At 41.4% G+C, this 21912-nt stretch overlaps 1 protein-coding gene and 1 long non-coding RNA gene across 2 annotated transcripts; both read left to right on the top strand.

Moving 5' to 3' along the window:
- Positions 1-11088: 11088 nt before the first annotated feature.
- On the top strand, positions 11089-18879 carry LOC115172710 (pre-mRNA-splicing factor syf2). Its single transcript, XM_029730405.1, has 7 exons — positions 11089-11182; positions 11612-11707; positions 11873-11998; positions 13969-14086; positions 16667-16757; positions 17363-17461; positions 18386-18879. Exons 1-7 carry the CDS (start codon positions 11090-11092, stop codon positions 18549-18551), a joined length of 789 nt encoding a protein of 262 aa, XP_029586265.1. The 5' UTR covers position 11089; the 3' UTR covers positions 18552-18879.
- A 1044-nt stretch (positions 18880-19923) lies between these two features.
- Positions 19924-21339, top strand: LOC115172711 (uncharacterized). The gene is made up of 2 exons (XR_003871475.1): positions 19924-21072; positions 21202-21339. It is a non-coding gene; the product is annotated as an uncharacterized LOC115172711 (long non-coding RNA).
- The last annotated feature ends 573 nt before the right edge of the window (positions 21340-21912 follow it).

Raw genomic sequence — 21912 nt, 5'->3', positions numbered from 1 at the left:
GGCAGGCTCAGCGTCAGGACAGATAAGGGTCAAAACCAGGAGGACGAGAAAAGAGACTGGGGAAAAACAGGAGCTGAGAAAATGCTGGTTGACTTGAACAAACAAGACGAACTGGCACACACAGACAGAAAACACAGGTATAAATACGCAGGGGATGAGTGGGGAAGATGGGCGACGCCTGGAGGGGGGTGGAGACAAGCACAAGGACCGGTGAAACAAATCAGGGCGGGACACTTCCAAGCAAGGGCTTTGGGATGGAGATGCAATATGGCAGTCATGCCAACATATCTCATCAGTCAGCCACCTGGTGGAAGGGATTTTGTGGATCTGAGGCCCTTTCCCCTGTTGCCTCCATCATCCTCCAAATCCCACCAACATCAGCCGCCTCAGAGCGCAACTGGTCCTTGTTTGGGAACACACACCAAAGCACGCAACAGGCTGACCAACACAAGGGTTGAAAAACTGGTGGCCACCCGGGCAAATTTGAGGCTTTTTGAGCCTGACAACGAGCTATCCTCAGCAAGGTTGGAAAGTGACAATGAAGATGAAGCCTCAGAGTCTGATGTTCAAGAGGTGGACATTGAGGAGGTCCAGGGAGAAGACGTTGAAGCCTAAGAGCAAGACAACCAAAGATTTAGTGTCTAGACTATCATGTTGAAAACGTTTTTGGGAAATGCGATGGATCATTGGGGATCATTCAATATTCCCTATATTTTGTTGTTCAGTGATGCCACGACTTCCACTGAAGGTGGCTCCTCTCCCTGTTCGGGCGGTGCTCGGCGGTCGTCGTCGCCGGCCTACTAGCTGCCACCGATCCCATTTTCCTTTTTCGTTTAGCACTGTCTGGTTTGTCACACCTGTGTCTTGTTGTATCTGATTCGGTGGGTTTATACTTCACCGCTGCAGGTTAGGCTGTGTGCGGGATTGTTACTAATTAGTAAGGTAAGGGGTGCGTGCCTGCACCACAGGATTTTGTTTCATTTTGTGCGGTATGTGTTTTACCGTGGACATTTGTGTTTGCTAGTATTCGGAGTTGAGGTTTCTCCTCTGTGTGAACTGTGTTCCTATCCCTGTGGGTGGATGCTACATTTTCGTGCGGTTACCTTTTGTGTTTGTGCCGTGCCTTTGGGATCGCCTGTATTAAAACATTTGATTCCCTGGAACCCATCTGCTATTGGAAGGATTTAATATTTTGCAATTATGTCTACTTATGATGATGTAAAAGTTTATGTTTCTGTCTCCATATGATATGGTAAATATGCAAAAAAGATATACATTTAAATGGTATTAATAGAATTTGCATATATTTCCGTTAATTCCCATATATTCCCGTTAATTCCCATATATTACCGTTACTCCCACGGGAAGTTTCCACCTCTGAATATTCCCCAAAATGTGTAACCCTACTTATAACCTCACATTAAGTTCCAGTTTACGTATTGCTTGTGGTCAAAGTAAAAAAATATAAAAAAAGAAAGGTGGACAAAGAGGCCTGCTTTAGGCCCTATTTTCAAAATACTAAAGATCTATACAGACACACAATAAATTATACTCCTGAACGTGTGTTTATAAACAAGGCTCAATAATATTGTGAATTTTAATCTGAATCCGATAGATTCTTCCTCTGTCAGTTCAGCTTCCTCTGCAATATGATCTGAAATGACCTCCATCAGCTAGAGGAGACAAGCGCCTCTCTCTCTCTCTGTTTCTCTGTTTCTCTCTGTCTCTAGCTCACTTACTCTCCCTGTAACTTCATCACAAGAGCTGGACTGGGCTCACGAGGGGCTGTGAGTCTGGAAACACCCCAACCCATTACTCACTCCCAGTCTGGTCTGGGGAGAGTCTAGCCGGCCCGCTAGTTACAACAGGGAACATGCACCTCCATAGTATAGACTACCCCCATGCCAAACACAAGCCTCTCCCTCCGAGGCATTAGGCTTTAATGGACTCTGCTAAACACATTCTCTCCCTATTGGGGGGATATCTGGTTTCTACACCCTGTTTACACAGTTTTCTCTCTAGTTCTCTCTCTTTCTGTCTCTCTTTCTCCCTCTCTCTCTGCTTCTCTCTCTCTCAGAGACACACACACACACACATTCGTTGCTGGAACTTTCCCCTCATGTATCAGGATTAAGAATAAATTCACACAGAATACTTTACATAGCACTCTGTGAGCTCTCCCTAAAGGGCTGGATTATAACCCACTGTAGAGGAAACACCTCATACGTTTGCATACTGAACCCACAACCTCTACATCATTGGAGTGTTTAGAGAGCAATATGTGAAACAGCCCAACAGCCCAGGTCAATTACTCCGGGATTCACTACATGACCAAAAGTATGTGGACACCTGCTTGTTGATCATCTCATTCCAAAATCATAAGCATTAATATGGAGTTGATCGCCCTTTTTTTGCTATAACAGCCTCACTCTTCTGGAAAGGCTTCCCACTAGATGTTGGAACAGTGCTGCAGGGATTTGCTTCCATTCAGCCACAAGAGCATTACTGAGGTTGGGAACTGATGTTGGGCGATTCAGTGTTCCAATTCATCTCAAAGGTGTTTGATGGGGTTGAGGTCAGGGATCTGTGCAGGCAAGTCAAGTTCTTCCACAACAATCTCGACAAACCATTTCTATATGGACCTCGCTTTGTGAATTGGGGCATTGCCATGCTTAAACAGGAAAGGGCCTTCCCCAATTGTTGCACAAAGTTCGAAGTACAGAATCGTATATAATGTCTTTGTATGCTGTAGCTTTAAGATTTCCCTCCACTGGAACTAAGGGGCCTAGCCAAAACAATGAAAAACAGCCCCTGACCATTATTCCTTGAGCTTTACACCACTACAGCCGACGCTTGGCATTGCGCATGGTGATCTTAGGCTTGTGTGCGGCTGCTCGGCCATGGAAACTCATTTCATGATGCTCCCGACAAACAGTTATTGTGCTGGCGTTGCTTCCAGAGGCAGTTTGGAACTCAGTAGTGATTGTTGCAACTAAGGAGAGACAATTTTTACGCAATACGCGCTTCAGTCCCATTCTGTGAGCTTGTGTGACCTACCACTTCGTGGCTGAGCTGTTGCTGCTCCTAGATGTTTCCACTTCACAATAACAGCACTTACAGTTGACCGGGGCAACTGTAGCAGGGCAGAAATTTGACGGACTGACTTGGTGGAATGGTGGCATCCTATGACGGTCCCACATTGAAAGTCACTGAGCACTTCAGTAAGGCTATTCTGCTGCCAATGTTTGTCTATGGAGATTGCTCAAGTGGCTGAGGTTCTTGATGTCCTTCTTGGTCTTCCTGTGACACCAGGTGCTGAAGATATCCTGGAGTGCAGGCAGTGTGCCACCGGTGATGCGTTGGGCTGACCGTACCACCATGCGATTGTGGGCGGTGCGATTACCATACCAGGCGGTGGCCCGACAGGATGCTCCCAATAGTGCATCTGTCGAAGTTTGTAAAGGTCTTCTGGGCCAAGCCAAATTTCTTGTAAAAGACAATAGTTTAGAGGGAGGCCTGCTTGTTGCACATTAAACAAGTGGTCATGAGCCTCCACAACTTGTGGAAAACTCAGTTAATAATTGATAACGTTGTTCTTAAAGAAAGATCTCATTTACCACTTGAATGTCAAAGAAGAAACCAGGCAGTAGCTTGCACATCACCAGATTGAATATTATATCATTGGTGGTGGTGTGAACTGGAGATAAAAAGACCACTCCGTTTTTTTTTTACATGTAAAATGGTTTGTTACTGTTCCAAATGTTCTGATGGGAGGAAGCTGCTGTGTGTTCCGCGGTCGGTTGGTTTGATGTTGGGCCTGATTTGCTGCGTTGACCAAAGGATAGATAGGAAGGACTGTTCCCCACACAGCTGTATATCCAGAGGCTGTTGGCAAGGCCAGGTTCCTACGCAGCTGTCCACAACAGAGTATTGTGAAGCCAAGTGAGAACTGTAATATCTAATTAAGCTTGTGGGGAAAGACGATGGGAACTGAGATGCGTAAACACATGACACTTTTGTCAGCGCGCAACCGGGTGACACCTATATTGAACTTGTGTGTTTATGAATTCGTTTATTGCTTTCATCAGTGCAACGCATCCAAATCTATTAATGGTTTAAGCTTTGATGAGTTCAAAAAATAATGGTGGGCTTATTTCTATGGAGCCACACTACATGTCCTGTTTATGATATGTTTTTATTGATTGAGAATGGCCCTTTAAAAGTGAATCACAATGGACATTTTATCTCACCTTGTGTAATATCAACTATAGGGTTTTGGTTTTTACCCTATTACACATAGTTGCTCATTAAGGGTGTTGTATGTCGCCCTCTTGTGGTCACGGGCATCCCATCCCCCCAGGGCCAGTAAGACATCTGCTCAACAAGAAAAGCAAATGCCCACACATCTAACTCTGAAATTCCATTTTCTGTTGTATTGCTGTCCTCAATAAAGGCTGCTCTCTGACTTTCATTTTGATCAGTAGAGGAGAGTTGAGTAAGTTTATTTATTTTTTACATTCAGCATCACTCCATCAAGGGAAATATAGTATTCTTCTAATAAAGATATCTGCATACAGTATATTTCAGGATGTTGTGTATCCCCGGAAATAATCAGTATTCATGTAAACATTACAGTTTTTAAAACATAGCTTGTCCAAACAAAGTGGTCTCTTGGCTCATACACAACTTATGGGGACAGGGTAAGTTAAGCCACCTACACATTTTTGTATTACCACTAACTTTTTAAATCATGTCTATCTTTATTTCCCAAACACAATTCAACACAATCACAATCGCTTTTTTGTCTTTCAATCGTTTTAAATATATTTTAGTACAAGCTTAACACCTAACAAACACGTTGTACTTTTTTAAAACACTTTTAGGCCAGGCCCTGTTGTTACCTCATATCCCAGTGGTAATGCTTTGCAGTACGCCGGGGAAGAAAACTCTTCAATTTGCTCAACTTGCAATGGGCTCAACCATTGGCTCAACTTACCCCACAGCCATTGGCTCATTTTGGCAAACATTTTGACGATATTAGCCCACACAGCTACAAGGATGTACTTTCTTGTAGGTTTAGGACCTCATATCGAAGCTTACGGAGACCCCAACTGATGTATAGAACAATCTTAATGATCTACTTTGGTTTAGATACAAGAATTCTGAAACCTCTAACACAATAAATTCATTTAACATGGTGAAAATCTGTTTTTTGGACCTAACTTGCTTACCACTTTTCTTCCTTCATAGACTCCATGAAATGTTGACCTCTTCCTAAATATTTGGTCAAATTATGGTTTCCTAGAAACAAGGGTGGCTCAACTTACCCCTTTGGCTCAACCCACTCTCCCCTAATTATGATCATAAAGTTTGTGGATTAGCCTGAGTTCCTTTGCATAACAGCACAAGAGACATCTGTTTACCCACAATGTTGAGTCCGTGGTGCTGCTCTCCGTGGTCGTTTCTAGTGGAACAACCATAATGGGCTTTAATTGGGAATGTAAGTGTGTGGTGCAGAAAGAGCATTGACTACAAAACCAGTGGTATTTGAGTGCATACATTCATCTTTGTGCATGAATCACTCTCTAAATTCTCTTATATCGCACACTTAATCCTTTTCCACTCGTGGATAATAAAATGGTTCAAGAAGAATCAGAACATTCATTTCCATCATACAAAACATACTAATGTGAGGGATAGTGAAGCTTTTGGCTGAAATTAACGTGTGTCAAGCATTCATCACCATGTACGTATGCAGATGCAAAGATATATTTGGTGTGACACCTTTTACAAGGAGATGCATCTATGTATCCATGTGCAGCCTCCATTCATCTGTGCCCGTTGGCTATGCCTGAAGGCAGTGGGAGCCGTGAAATCAATGGGACACATTACAACTGCTAGAAAGAGATGATAATGACGTATTGCAGAGCTGGTTTCCGTTGATAATTCTGTGTGGGACATATGACACTGTGAAAGATTGTGATTTCCTTCCAACATGTGTCTGGGGCAGGCAAGAAGGAGAATTGCTTTAACACCTCTGGAATTATGGGCACAGGCTGGCCACCAGGCTGGCCACCAGGCTGGCCACTAGACTGGCCACCACCAGGGCCATGGCTGTCATCACCACAGAGAATCTCACCTTCACCAGCAACCACACAGACAGGGAGGAACACTGGGACAGTCAGAGTGTGTGAAAGAAGTGAGTGAAAAATTGTTTTGGAGAAAAGAGAAGTACTGAGCTGAAGAGAGAAAAACGGTAGGTCGGTCATTAAAGGCATGTGTTGAACATACTGAGAAGCAGTGAAAGAACAAGGGAGAGAGAGAGAGAGAAAAAGAAAGAGAGAGAGAGAGAGAGAGAGAGAAGAAGAGGGAGGGAGGGAGGGAGGGAGGGAGAGACAAAACAAGAGTGGTTGCGCCTGTCATGGTTTTACTGGCTTCAGTGGTGGATTTGGTGGGGATGGAAAACAAGACGCCATTTCGTGTTCCATTAATATATGCGGCACCATGGCCTCCTATCCCCGCACATACACGGGGGGGCCTTGATCCCTTACATGTGGGGTTTCCAGCCCAGTGACAGCGCTCTGTAGTCGGGGTGATGCAGCTTCAGGAGTAGCTCCTCATATTGGAGGAGTGTGTTTGTGTTGGCCCAGAATTAATAACTTTTCATTTAGTGCGGAAATGACAGGAATAGTAATTAAGGAAATGGAATGATTTTATTGGCCATGATGTTTATATTAAGTTCCAGATGTGAGGCAGCTGCTCATGCAGAGAGGCCCTGCCCCCGGAGCGATATCACTGGGCTAGAGAAAAGGGGGTGGGTTATTAAAGGAAGATAACAACACAAGCCAAATGCATTTCCCCATGTAAAAAACATATAGCAGTGGTGGGTAGCCAATAAGACCAATATAATGTGCTGTTTTATGAATCAGGAAAGATTATGAAGTACTCTGCTATATGCCATATTTATAAATGTCCCCTGTAGCATTTTTGCAAGTGTGCCTTGTATTTGCACATATCAAATTACCCTATTACAGGCCCGATATGCCTGACTGGAAAAGTTAATATTGAAGAGTGGTGGTTCAGCATTTTTTGGGTGGCCCAAAGCCATGGTCGTCCCATCTCCTACTGTAATGGGGGCTTAACATCCCTTAACAGGCAGTGACAGAACTGCTGAGCCTCTCTATTTGAGGGTTGTGGGACCCAGGGACACAGAGCCAGCCAGGGTTCCTAATTTAAAGTCAAGAATTTGAACCCTGCTGGGGCCTACTCTCCTGTATGCCCATAGAAAAGACTGACACTGGTGGTTCTAGAATAACCCATCTTTGTCCACCCTAACCCAGCTCTATTGGAGGTGGCGTGCCTGGTAACTCCAATCCCCAGTATGCGTCAACATGCCTTTTGTCCAGATGGACACTTCCAGTAAACACAATATGGGTGTCCTCCTGGCTCTTGGAGTAATTGTCTGATATGTTGTCTCTAAAGCTGATCTCCAAACAGTGTCATTAGAGTAATGGTCCTGAGTGAGCTGCTTTAATCAGCCTTTACAGCTCTGGATGAGGTGGTGATTTTTTCAAGAAGTGCTGGAGGAGAATCAGTCCTTCACATTGGAACATGGAAGGACTCTCTCGCTCCCTCTCTGAGAACGTTCTTCCATTGATTTGGGGTGTTCACCCATTCAAGTTATTTGTACTGGAGAACTCCTGAAGGAAGTTATTGGTTAATGTGTTGTGTGTGTATGTGTGTGTGTGTGTGTGTGTGTGTGTGTGTGTGTGTGTGTGTGTGTGTGTGTGTGTGTGTGTGTGTGTGTGTGTGTGTGTGTGTGTGTGTGTGTGTGGTGTGTGTGTGTGTGTGTGTGTGTGTGTGTGTGTGCGTGCGTGCGTGTTTGTGTGCATGCTGCGTAATTACACGCGTGTGTGTGTGCTTGGCTGTGTGAGTGTGTTTATGATGTACAACGTGTCAAAATCTGGAAAGATATTAATGGCACTAGAGTGATGTATTGCTCTTGAGTAACAACAAAGAGAACAAGCCACACGCTCATATTCAAAAGTGCAGATACTCACACGTGTATCATCATTTGCCAGAATTTAACGATAACATGGAGTCAAAAGAACTGTTCCTAAAAGCCTGTGTCAGATTACTTTCTCCTTCACTATATCAAGATGAATGTTCTGCAAGCCACCATTTTGTGTTGAAATAGAAAGTCTTTCAGTTGCTGTTGTTTTTAATGCACTTTGCCCTCTTTTTTATTTCCTATAACAGCAATGGCAGGGCCCTGCCCATTCCTTTAGTGCTGTTTTGCTTCGCTGTGATGTGCTCCCATCTGGTTCCCAGTGAAAATGCATCACTCCATTAACATTGCCTGTGATCTAGAGGATGCTTTAATCTAAGACTATAAACTCCACTTAATTACATCCTCAAAAAGAGCTCTATTAGTATAATGCAATCAAATAGGGAATACATCCATTCTGGCAAGTCAAACATGCTAAAGTTGCCATTAAACAGGGTTCACTATTGTCTAAAGAACAGATCTTAAAATCATATTTAATACATTCAGGCCAAGGCTTACTGCATACTGTATTGAATTTGCCAAGAAAAGGATGTATTGTTGATTGGCATGAGCTGACCTTTTTTGTGCAGTGAAAGAGCATAATAACTGAGACTTCAAACAAATCAACAGTCACTGTCATGGTCTCGTCTCTGTCAGTGTGGAAAACTGATGTCTGACTTTACGCTTGACCTTTCATGCTTTCTATTATTTCCAGTCATATCTGTAATCACACCATTGTTTGATTAAACATTAGGGAAAAAAAAGTAAAAGTCTGGTTATAATTTCAACACAAAGACATTATTATGAAATGCAAGATGCAAAGCAGTGACTTTTGTCATGGCGTCACGATAATAGATCTGGCTCTCACACAGTGACACAATAGCTATGGTGAATACTCAGATAGCTCTCTATCTGTTCATAATTTAACCTTTTTTATTGTTTGTGTAACTAATGCCTGGATGCCCTGACATATCCAATAAGTGTCATTTTTACTTGATCCTCAATTCTTACAGAACTTTGAAAAAATATACAGTACCAGTCAAAAGTTTGGACACACCTACTCATTCAAAGGTTTTTCTTTATTTTTTACTATTTTTTACATTGTAGAATAATAGTGAAGACATCAAAACTATGAAATAACTATGTAGTAACCAAAAAAGTGTTAAACAAATCTAAATATATTTTAGATTCTTTAAAGTTGCCACCCTTTGCCTTGATGATAGCTTGGCACACTCTTGGCATTCTCTCAACCAGCTTCAATTGGAATGCTTTTCCAAAAGTCTTGAAGGAGTTCCCACATATGAAAATGTGTATTTTTTTTATTTAACTAGGCAAGTCAGTTAAGAACAAATTCTTATTTACAATGACGGCCTACCCCAGCCAAACCCGGGCGAAACTGGGCCAATTGTGTGCCGCCCTATGCGACTCCCAATCACGGCTGGATGTGATGCAGCTTGGATTCAAACCAGGGACTGCAGTGATGCTTCTTGCATCGAGTTGCAGTGTCTTAGACCGCTGCGTCATGCAGGAGCCCACTTGTTGGCTGCTTTTCCTTCACTCTGCAGTCCAACTCACCCCAAACCATCTCAAATGGGTTGAAGTCAGGTGATTGTGGAGGCCAGGTCATCTGATGCAGCACTCCATCCCTCTCCCTCTTGGTCAAATAGCCCTTACACTCTCTGGAGGTATGTTGGGTCATTGTCTTGTTGAAAAACAAATGACAGTCCCACTAAGTGCAAGCCAGATGGGATGGCGTATCGTTGCAGAATGCTGTGGTAGCCATGCTGGTTAAGTGTGCCTTGAATTCAATATAAATCACTGACAGTGTCACCAGCAAAGCACCTCCACACCATCACATCTCCTCCATGCTTCACGGTGGGAACCACACATGCGGAGATCATCTGTTCACCTACTCTGCGACTCAAAAAGAAACGGTGGTTGGAACCAAAAATCTCAAATTTGGACTCATCAGACCAAAGGACAGATTTCCACCAGTCTAATGTCCACTGCTCATGTTTCTTGGCTGAAGCAAGTTTCTTCTTCTTATTGGTGTCCTTTAGTAGTGGCTTCTTTGTAGCAATTTGACCATGAAGGCCTGATTCACACAGTCTCCTCTGAACAGTTGATGTTAAGATGTGTCTGTTACTTGAACTTTGAAGCATTTATTTGGGCTGCATTTTCTGAGGCTGGTCACTCTAATAAACTTATCCTCTGCAGCAGAGGCAACTCTGGGTCTTCCTTTCCTGTGGCGGTCCTCATCAGAGCCAATTTCGTCATAGCGCTTGATGGTTTTAGCAACTGCACTTGAAGAAACTGACCTTCATGTCTTAAAGTAATGATGGACTGTCGTTTCACTTTGCTTATTTGAGCTGTTCTTGCCATAATATGGACTTGGTTTTTCACCAAATAGGGCTATCTTCTGTATACCACCCCACAACACAAATGATTTGCTCAAACGCATTAAGAAGGAAAGAAATTCCACAAATTAACTTTTAACAAGGCACACCTGTTAATTGAAATGCTTTCCTGGTGACTACCTCATGAAGCTGGTTGAGAGAACGCCAAGAGTGTGCAAAGCTGTCATCATGGCAAAGGTTGGCTATTTTGAAGAATCTAAAATCTAAAATATATTTTGATTTGTTTAACATTTTTTTGGTTACTACATGATTCAATATGTGTTATTTAATAGTTTTGATGTCCTCACTATTATTCTACAATGTAGATAATAGGAAAAAATAAAGAAAAAGCCTTGAATGAGTAGGTGTTTCCAAACGTTTGACTGATACTGTATATGTTCTCAGGTCAGTGGTAGTATCTTACTGGAGATAATGAATGAGTTATACACATGTGTGGAGTGAAAACAAGGTGACTTTTTTTAATCCACCTATCAATGTATTAGGCTACTGAATATCGTATTGACACCATGACAGGACAGTAGCCCATTATTGGATTTACCCTTATGAGTAATTATGATACGTTTTATGTATTTTTTAACATCTAAATAATATACAAATAATATTAAATATTTCATTGAAAATGTATATGACGACGTGCAGTTCCGTTCATTGCGTAACATCCGACATTCAGAGTGAAGACTTCCTGCCTGCCAGCTCAACGATGGCGTCTTGTTTTGAGGTTGGTGTTTTGACGAATGATATCCTTCAATAATGAAAAGGTGTTTTTCGTTATTTGTGATGAAGATAAACAAATATTTAAAATAAATATGGCATTTGAAATGTGTTGGTGTACCCAATGGAGTACTCCTGTCTTTGTTTACAGTCTAATGGCCAGCGCTAATAGCATTAGCAAGCTAACGTTAGCAAATTTGCTAGCATTTCAGACCATTCTCTTTCGAACTCTTAGCTAGTTAACTTTATATGTTTTCAATTTGCTTTTAGTTGCTGATGTTTGTAGTGGATTAGCATGATACGTAGAAAACGTTACCTTGCTTGTCTTGCCACTGTAAGGTACAGCACGGATCCGACATTCGAGTTAGTACTTTATGCAAGCTAGCTAATTAACGTTAGCTAAAAAGCTAGCTAATGTTTATGATATTTTCCATAGGTATCTGCGTCGGTCAGTGATGAACAGACCGAGAGTGCTGCATCTCAGAAAAGAGAGGAGAGACTACGAAAATTCCGTGAACTGCATTTCAGAAGGGTCTGTGTTCAAAAGTTATCCCATTTCAGACACATTTTAGTAACGTCATATGAAGCATTTCCTCATTTGAGTTTGGAAGTAGCTTGAGTTTACATGGTATATCTTGGATCTGTATTCTTTGTATTCACGTTCTGGAATGTATGTATTTTGTGGTAACCATTGCAGAATGAAGCGCGCAAGCTCAATCACAAGGAGGTTGTGGAGGAGGACAAAAGACTGAAGCTACCAACTAATTGGGAGGCAAAGAAAGCCCGTCTGGAGTGGGAACTAATGACTGATGAAAAGAAAAAGGTACATGTTCATCAACTGACTTAATTATAATCTATTAATTATATATGCCATTTAGCAGATGCTTTTATCCAAAGCAACTTAGTCATGCTTGAATACATTTTACGAATGGGTGGTCCTGGCAATCAAACCCACTATCCTGGCATTTTTAAGGCAGTGCTCTACCAACTGAGCTACAGATGTCCACAGCTATGTTGAACATTATTATTATCACAGAGGCACTGCTTTCTGGATGAACCGTCACATGTGTAGGACAATGTTTCTTTGTTGGCTGATGACAGAGAGCAGGATGTCAGAAGTCAACTGCAAGTTGTGTACCTTAGGATAATAGATAAGTAATAGAGGTCAACCGATTATGATTTTTCAACGCTGATACCGATTATTGGAGGACCAAAAAAAGCCAATACCGATTAATCGGCCAATTGTTTTATTTTTATAAAAAATATATATTTTTTGTTTTATATATTTGTAATAATGACAATTCCAACAATACTGAATGAACAATAAACACTTTTTTTTACTTAATATAATGCATAAATAAAATCAATTTAGTCTCAAATAAATAATGAAACATGTTCAATTTGGTTTAAATAATGCAAAACACAGTGTTGGAGAAGAAAGTAAAAGTGCAATATGTGCCATGTAAAAAAGCTAACATTTAAGTTCCTTGCTAAGAACATGAGAACGTATGAAAGCTGGTGGTTCCTTTTAACATGAGTCTTCAATATTCCCAGTTAAGAAGTTTTAGGTTGTAGTTATTAAAGGAATTATAGGACTATTTCTCTCTATACCATTTGTATTTCATGTACCTTTGACTATTTGATGTTCTTATAGGCATTATAGTATTGCCAGCCTAATCTCGGGAGTTGATAGGCTTGAAGTCATAAACAGCGCTGTGCTACAAGCTTTGCTCAAAGCTGCTGGCAAACGTAGGAAAGTGCTGTTTGAATTAATGCTTACGAGCCTGCTGCTGCCTACCACCGCTCAGTCAGACTGCTCTATCAAATAGCATCCTATACTTAATTATAATAAACACACAGAAATACGAGCCTTTGGTAATTAATATGGTCAAATCCGGAAACTATAATTTCGAAAACAAAACATTTATTCTTTCAGTGAAATAAGGAACTGTTCAGTATTTTATCGAATGGATGGCAACACTAAGTCTAAATATTGCTTTTACATTGCACAACCTTCAATGTTATGTCATAACTGTCAAAATCTGACAAATGAATTACGGTCTTTGTTAGGAAGAAATGGTCCTCACACGGTTTGCAACAAGCCAGGCAGCCCAAACTGCTGCATATACCCTGACTCTGCTTGCACTGAACACAAGAGAAGTGACACAATTCCTATAGTTAATATTGCCTGCTAACATGCATTTCTTTTAACTAAATATGTAGGTTTATAAAAATATATACCTGTGTATTGATTTTAAGAAAGGCGTTGATGGTTAGGTACATTTGTGCAACGCTTGTGCTTTTTTTCGTGAATGCACTTTTGTTAAATCATCACCCGTTTGGTGAAGTTGAAGTAGGCTGTGATTCAATGATAAATAACAGGCACCGCATTGATTATATGCAACGCAGAACAAGCTAGTTAACATAGTAATATCATCAACCATGTGTAGTTAACTAGTGATTATGTGAAGAATGATTGTTTTTTTTTATATAAGGTAAGTTTAATGCTAGCTAGCAACTTACCTTTGCTCCTTGCAGCCACAAGGTCCTTTTGATGCTGCACTCGCGTAACAGGTGGTCAGCCAGCCACGCAGTCTCCTCGTGGATTGCAATGTAATCAGCCATAATTACGTCCAAAAAGGCTGATTACCGATTGTTATGAAAACTTGAAATCGGCCCCGATTAATTGGCCAAGCCGATTTAAATGGTTGACCTCTAATAAGTAACGTTATCTAGTAATTGTATGCACACTGTTGCTGTTTAGTGACTTGGTGTGTGTCTGTGGGATTTCAGGAGTGTGCGGCCAAAGGGGAGGACTATGACCGGGTGAAACTGCTAGAGATCAGTGCTGAGGATGCTGAGCGGTGGGAGAGAAAGAAGAAGAAGAAGAACCCTGACCCAGGATTCTCAGGTGAGAGAGATTACTCTTTTTTTTGTTGTTGAGAGAACTGGACAGCTATGCCTCAGCTGGTCAGTTTTTCTGAACAAGAAAAACGATGCTTTCTATTTATAAGCTATAACTGGTAAGGCCACATGGTCAGGAAGAGCTACGGTCTGCCTCTTTAGCTGAGGGCCATTCAATCATGTGCTTGGAGAGCATCTACCAGTATGTCATGCTGTACATCCTCAATCCATTTTTGTTTTTATGCTATCATCTAAAATAAGATCTGCCTGGAGATACAAGTGGAAAGTGTGACTCTTCAATATTGTGCTGTAGAGCCTGGTTGTTTTTGAAGTCACCAACTCCACAAAGGCCAGTCAGTAATGCAGCAGAATAGAGGTCGACCGATTATGATTTTTCAACGCCGATACCAATTATTGGAGGACCAAAAAAAGCCGGTACCGATTTGTTTTATTTATCTATTTGTAATAATGACAATTACAACAATACTGAATGAACACTTATTTTAACTTAATATAATACATTAATAAAATCAATTTAGCCTCAAATAAATAATGAAACATGTTCAATTTGGTTTAAATAATGCAAAAACAAAGTGTTACTTTCTTCTCCAAAAGTACAATATGTGCCATGTAAGAAAGCTAACGTTTAAGTTTCTTGCTCAGAACATGAGAACATATGAAAGCTGGTGGTTCCTTTTAACATGAGTCTTCAATATTCCCAGGTAAGAAGTTTCAGGTTGTAGTTATTATAGGAATTATAGGACTATTTCTCTCTACGATTTGTATTCCATATACCTTTGACTATTGGATGTTCTTATAGGCACTTTAGTATTGCCAGTGTAACAGTATAGCTTCCGTCCCTCTCCTCGCTCCTACCTGGGCTCGAACCAGGAACACATCGACAACAGCCACCCTCGAAGCAGCGTTACCCATGCAGAGCAAGGGGAACAACTACTCCAAGTCTCAGAGCGAGTGATGTTTGAAACGCTATTAGCGCGCACCCCGCTAACTAGCTAGCCATTTCATAGCCTCAATCTCGGGAGTTGATAGGCTTGAAGTCATAAACAGCGCAATGCTTGAAGCATTGCGAAGAGCTGCTGGCAAACGCACGAAAGTGCTGTTTGAATTAATGCTTACGAGCCTGCTGGTGCCTACCATCGCTCAGTCAGACTGCTCTATCAAATCATAGACTTAATTATAACATAATAACCCACAGAAATACGAGCCTTTGTTCATTAAAATGGTCGAATCCGGAAACTATCATTTCGAAAACAAAACGTTTATTCTTTCAGTGAAATACGGAACCGCTCCGTATTTTATCTAATGGATGGCATCCCTAAGTCTAAATATTGCTGTTACATTTTACAACTTTCAATGTTATGTCAGAATTATGTACAATTCTGGCAAATTAATTACGACCTTTGTTAGGAAGAAATGGACTTCGCACAGTTCGCAATGAGCCATGTGGCCCAAACTGCTGCATATACCCTGACTGCTTGCACGGAACGCAAGAGAAGTGACAATTTCCCTAGTTACAAGAATTTCATGTTAGCAGGCAATATTAACTAAATATGCAGGTTTAAAAATATATACTTGTGTATTGATTTTAAAGAAAGGCATTGATGTTTATGGTTAGGTACATTGGTGCAACGACAGTGCTTTTTTCGCAAATGCGCTTGTTAAATCATCACCCGTTTGTCGAAGTAGGCTGCGATTCAATGAGAAATTAACAGGCACCGCATCGATTATATGCAACGCAGGACACGCTAGATAAACTAGTAAAATCATCAACCATGTGTAGTTAACTAGTGATTATGTTAAGATTGATTGTTTTTAATAAGATAAGTTTAATGCTAGCTAGCAACTTACCTTGGCTTCTTGCTGCCCTCGCGTAACAGGTGGTCAGCCTGCCACGCAGGCTCCTCGTGGAGTGCAATGTAAGGCAGGTGGTTAGAGCGTTGGACTAGTAACCGGAAGGTTGCAAAAACGAATCCCCGAGCTGACAAGGTAAAAGATCTGTCGTTCAGCCCCTGAACAAGGCAGTTAACCCACCGTTCCTAGGCCGTCATTGAAAATAAGAATGTGTTCTTAACTGACTTGCCCAGTTAAATAAAGGTGTAAAAAAATAAATAATAAATCGGCAAATCGGTGTCAAAAAATACCGATTGTTAGGAAAACTTGAAATCGGCCATTCTGATTAATCGGTCGACCTCTACAGCAGAAGTTAGATTGTGGAAGACGACTACTGGAGGTGGTACTGTCATTCCACAACAGGGCAGCCCTGTACCAAGGTATTCTGTAACGGAATTCTGGGTGCGTGTAAAGACCCCTCGGGATAAATCATTTTTAACTGCCTCCAATTTAATCTGCCAAAAGGGATCATTGCGTTCCCCAAATATGGCTGCCATCTGTTGCATCAAAACGTCTCTGAATTAAACCTCTGGGGAGAAAATTATCACCAGAGGGGCTTGAAAGCGGCCTCCTCATCTCCCCTAACCAGACGCAGGTTTTGTCGCAGAGCTTTGCGCCTGCTTGTCGTTTGTTCCGGTAATTATAACCTCTCTTGTTTGCTGCCATTGGCCCGCAGGTTACGCGGAGGCCCAGCTGCGACAGTACCAGCGCCTCACCAAACAGATCAAACCAGACATGGACGGCTACGAGAGGCAGCGAGAGCAGTGGTGAGCCGGAGCCCCCTTATAAAACTCCTCTCTCATTTTCCATTACTGAGTGTCTTTGATATTGTCTCCAATGAGTCGACCGTGCAGGGTTGCTTCCCAATGTCCTCAAGCACAAGTCATATATATTGGTTTTGAAAAGGCACATGTTTCAAAGACTGTTTCCCCCATAAAACGGGTACTATGAAATGTTTTAATTGTGTCAAATGGATAATTGACGCTACTATCACACAGTTTTCACTGATCATGTGAACAAAGGATTCAATTAAATGTCAGGCAGTGTGCCCCACTCCTGCCCCATGGTTAGTTTTGACATTGTCACAAAATAATTGAATGTCTTAAGTGTCAATGTGAGGCATACGCTCAGAGAGGAACGGTATGGTTGTAGTTATGGTGGGTTTTCTTGATCAGCCGAAGATGAGTTCAGAACCCACAGGTTTTCCGCCTTAATTGCTGCCACATGTGGAGCTGTGAAGGGTGCACTACACTACAGCATAATGTTTCCAGTCATAGAGATGGGTCATATTCAGCTTGGAGAGATGGTTGGTGTTGAGGAGAATCATTAAAATTGATATTGTGTTAACCGACTCTCCTGTTCTGTCTCACAGTGGCGAGGACTTCCACCCCACATCCAACAGCCTGATCCATGGGACCCACGTCCCATCCAAGGAGGGCATCGACCGCATGGTGGAGGATGTGGAGAAACAGTAAGTGTAACAGAGACGAGAGCGAGATCCTATCCTCCTCTGACCTCCCATTTAATGCACTGGAGTCCAAAACAAGGTCCAATTGTGGAAAGAGTGAGAACCCTCTGTGAATGGGAGAGGCAGACATGTGCGTGCATGAAACCAGGGCATATCTGATGCCTACTGAATGAACCCCAGTGTTGGGGGTTCAACCCCAGACTGGCTGATAAGGCTCTTTTATGGTATGTCCTGCTGGGGAGGTGCTGGAAAACTTAGAAAGAATATATGTGGCCTAGTTAATGAGCCCTCATCTCTGATTCTTACCCCTTAGATTACCCTAGTTTCTGTTGCATCTGCATGATTTGGTGTTAAATTGGCCAGAACAGATTTTCCCCAAAAAAGTAATGCATGGCGTGCCGTTCAAAAGAATGGCCATGGAATAGAGCAGTCGAGCTGCACGTTAGACCTTCCATACCAGCTAAGGTCAAGTCCTGAAGTCCCTCACACCTGACCAGTATATTCCCTTCCGTAGCGTCCCTTGGTTACATTTGCCTTTATCTTTTCTCTCCTCTGCTAAACTATTTTTGGGAGGCCTTGTGTTAGTGATGCTCCTGTGAGAGATTAGACAGGGAAGGAGCTGCCAGGGCATGACGCACATCTCTGCTTTGAAGACACTAAGTTAAGGCTGTGAGTTAGAAAAGTGACTGTGTGTGCCAGCCTGTGTGTTCGAGTAGAAGAGTAAGGTTTTCCATTGGTGCTTTGGCATAATTATGAACTTGTAGACTGTCTTCGTTTAGGGATTGTTGCCTGTGTGTGATTGAGTCGTTCAGGAGAGGTCCGATTTTCAGTGACTGAATGAGTTTTTTATACTATGATTGTCATTCTTTTGGTTTGTAAGTTGTCCTTTTTGCTTTCTTGACACGGATCCTTTGCTGTTCTTCACAGGATTGAGAAGCGGGCCAAATACAGCCGGCGCAGGGCCTATAACGATGACGCAGACATTGACTACATCAATGAGAGGAACGCCAAGTTCAACAAGAAGGCAGAGCGGTTCTATGGCAAATACACAGCCGAGATCAAGCAGAATCTGGAGAGAGGCACAGCAGTCTAACTGGACTGGTCAATCTAATGGGCGCTACCATTTCCACTGCTTTGTTGTAACTGAAGGCCATAATTAGTTACTGTGGTTACAGGACCCATTTCAGTTGGTCACAATGCATACGTATCTGAGATCTAAGTTTGTATTTTGACGCTGACATTTCTTTAGAGGTATTTTATAACATATTTTACTGTATTGTTACTATAACACTGTGAATCAGGTGGAATGGCTAACTCTTGAGTACAACCTGAATAATCTTGTAATGCTATTTCTGCCTTTCTGTCAATGTTTATCGTATGTATGAACACGTGTTAAAATAAACGGACGTTTTTGTAATATAGCTGATTTGTAGGTCTTACCCTCAGATTGCTGCATGCAGTTTGGGTTGGGTTGGGTTGGGGGGGGGGGGGGGGGGCTTGACTTGAGAATGAAACGCTATCATTCACCTTAAGGCTACACTGTGTTTATTAGTTATGCCAGCAGAAGAATGTGCTAGTGTAGGTGCACGAGGGGATAAACAAATTAAACTATTTCAGCGTTATCACTCATCTCTGTTAAGCCCCCAAGCAGAATATGAGCTAGGAGAGGCTTGTGACCTAAAATGAGATCAAAGACTGTCAACAGATTCACATGCTATATTCAGTTTCTCTCATTCTGTATTAATGCACACTATGGGTTATTCAAAAATACGATGTGGGGGTCCTATAAACACGAATAGAATTTGATCCTCATCCTTTGTCATTTGAATCAGACATCTGTGTAATGTTTCGTCAGACTTAATGAATGTGTTCTGAATAAGCCTCATGGGATATGGTAATAAGATGGGGAAGAGGGGTTTCAAAGGCTAGCGTGCCAGAAAATATTTACAAGTTGTTTATGATTTCTTGGTAGATGAGGACGGAGTGTGGGGGCTTTACACGCTGGTCAAAAACTCCTGTAGGATTTTGTGTCACCTGTATCAGAATCCTATTGGAATTCTATTTGACTAATTATTTCCTATTGGGAATCAAAAGTATTTTGATTGAATCCTATAGATTTTTGATAAGTCTTCTAGGATTTTGTCACCCCAATCAGAATGCTATTATAGCTTTTTTTTCTCAAATGAACCCATTAAGTTATAATTTGTCATTGGTTCCAGTACAATACAACAGCATTAATTACTACATTTCCATCGATCAGTTCTATGTCATTTCTGTTTTATTCACCTGTAAGAAAGCCTGTCCTTTTAAGAGTGACTCGTGACTATGTCATTTCTGATTTATTCACCTGTAAGAAAGCCTGTCCTTTTAAGAGTGACTGGTGACTATGTCATTTCTGTTTTATTCACCTGTAAGAAAGCCTGTCCTTTTAAGAGTGACTGGTGACTATGTCATTTCTGATTTATTCACCTGTAAGAAAGCCTGTCCTTTTAAGAGTGACTGGTGACTATGTCATTTCTGTTTTATTCACCTGTAAGAAAGCCTGTCCTTTTAAGAGTGACTGGTGACTGTCATTTCTGATTTATTCACCTGTAAGAAAGCCTGTCCTTTTAAGAGTGACTGGTGACTATGTCATTTCTGATTTATTCACCTGTAAGAAAGCCTGTCCTTTTAAGAGTGACTGGTGACTATGTCATTTCTGTTTTATTCACCTGTAAGAAAGCCTGTCCTTTTAAGAGTGACTGGTGACTGTCATTTCTGGTTTATTCACCTGTAAGAAAGCCTGTCCTTTTAAGTGACTGGTGACTGTCATTTCTGTTTTATTCACCTGTAAGAAAGCCTGTCCTTTTAAGAGTGACTGGTGACTGTCATTTCTGTTTTATTCACCTGTAAGAAAGCCTGTCCTTTTAAGAGTGACTGGTGACTGTCATTTCTGGTTTATTCACCTGTAAGAAAGCCTGTCCTTTTAAGAGTGACTGGTGACGTCACAACTAACGTGAGTTTGCAACGTTAATTATCCTAACACCCAAGTTTAGCTCGCCAACTGTGGCTGTGCAGGGAATCTCCGGTTTTCTAACATTATTATTCGAACTATTTTATCCTTCACTGTGAGTACAGTATTTGTTTCCTGACGAAGTTTGAAATGTTTTATTCACATTTTCGTAACTGCAGCATTTTATCCACTCGTTTTTATGCTAGCTAAGAAATTATAGTAACAGTTACTGTTAGTCACATTTTGCCTGTCAGATGACTCGCTCGCTAGATTTTTAACTATTTGTATGCGGTTTTTGAGTCACTGTATTGTTATAGTATTTGTTATAGCATAACATTTTGGAACCAGTCCTATTGGATTGCAATCCTATAGGATTTTATCTTATAGCATCGTATAGGAATCGAATACAAAAATCCTATCAAATTGTGGAACCAGTCATATTGTGCTCCTATTGGATAAAATCCTACAGGATATAAAGTCTAGGATAGGTTCCAAAATCTGACGTTTTCCTATTGGATTTTTATATTTATTGGAATCCTTTTGTGTTATTTGACCAGGGCAATCACTTCTTTGGCATTTGATTCTACTTTGCAGAGTTGTTGGGACCTGGTTTGGTTCTCAGGTGAGGGTTGTTTCTTTTGGATTATCCTCTGATCAGCCTGAGGATATTGGCTGAAGATGTAAAGCAGGGGTGTCAAACTCATTTCTTGGAGGGCCTAATGTCTGGTTTTTGTTTTTTCCTTTCAACCAGGTGACGGAGTTCCTTACTAATAAGTGACCTTAATTCATCAATCACGTACAAGGGAGGCGAGAACCCGCAGACACTCGGCCCTCTGTGGAATGAGTTTGACACGTGATGTAAAGGAAATAAATACTACAAAACATGAAATAACCAGCTTACATTTAAGGCTATAGAACTATGATGGTGCTTTGCATTTTAGCCTCATGGAGAGAGCCACCTTTGGCAGTTATCTTTAGTGGTCTTAAATGGGCAGCACCATACATTTTATAGGTATTTCCTCTCCCTTTTCACTATTGGGCCTATCCACAATCATGTGCCTGATGAGCAGGCAATGACCTACAGATACCGTGTCATGTTTTTCCATCAGAGAGATCACATGAACAAGCTTTTTCCTCGTACAATTACAAGAGAATGTGATGGGTTGGCCAAACGGCTGTTGTTGGAAGTTATTCTCTTTAAAGATTGATTAGATAAGAGCGTGCATCAATTGGAAATCTGTTACACAGTGATAACTCTATTGTTAATACCCGTATATGGTACAGGGCTAGGTGTTTTGAATGAAAATCTAATTCATGTGATTTACCCAAATAGATGCTTGGTATCCCTAGTAGGATAGAAAATTAAATATCAAATAAAGTTTGCCCGCAAGGGGAGACTTTTAGCATTTTTCTCACGACAAACTGAAAAGGCATTCTGTGTTCCACACACAATGTAATCCTT

The sequence above is a fragment of the Salmo trutta genome, chromosome 33 (assembly GCF_901001165.1).
Source record: "Salmo trutta chromosome 33, fSalTru1.1, whole genome shotgun sequence".
Classification (NCBI taxonomy): domain Eukaryota; kingdom Metazoa; phylum Chordata; class Actinopteri; order Salmoniformes; family Salmonidae; genus Salmo; species Salmo trutta.
This window is presented reverse-complemented; position numbering and strand designations above follow the sequence as displayed.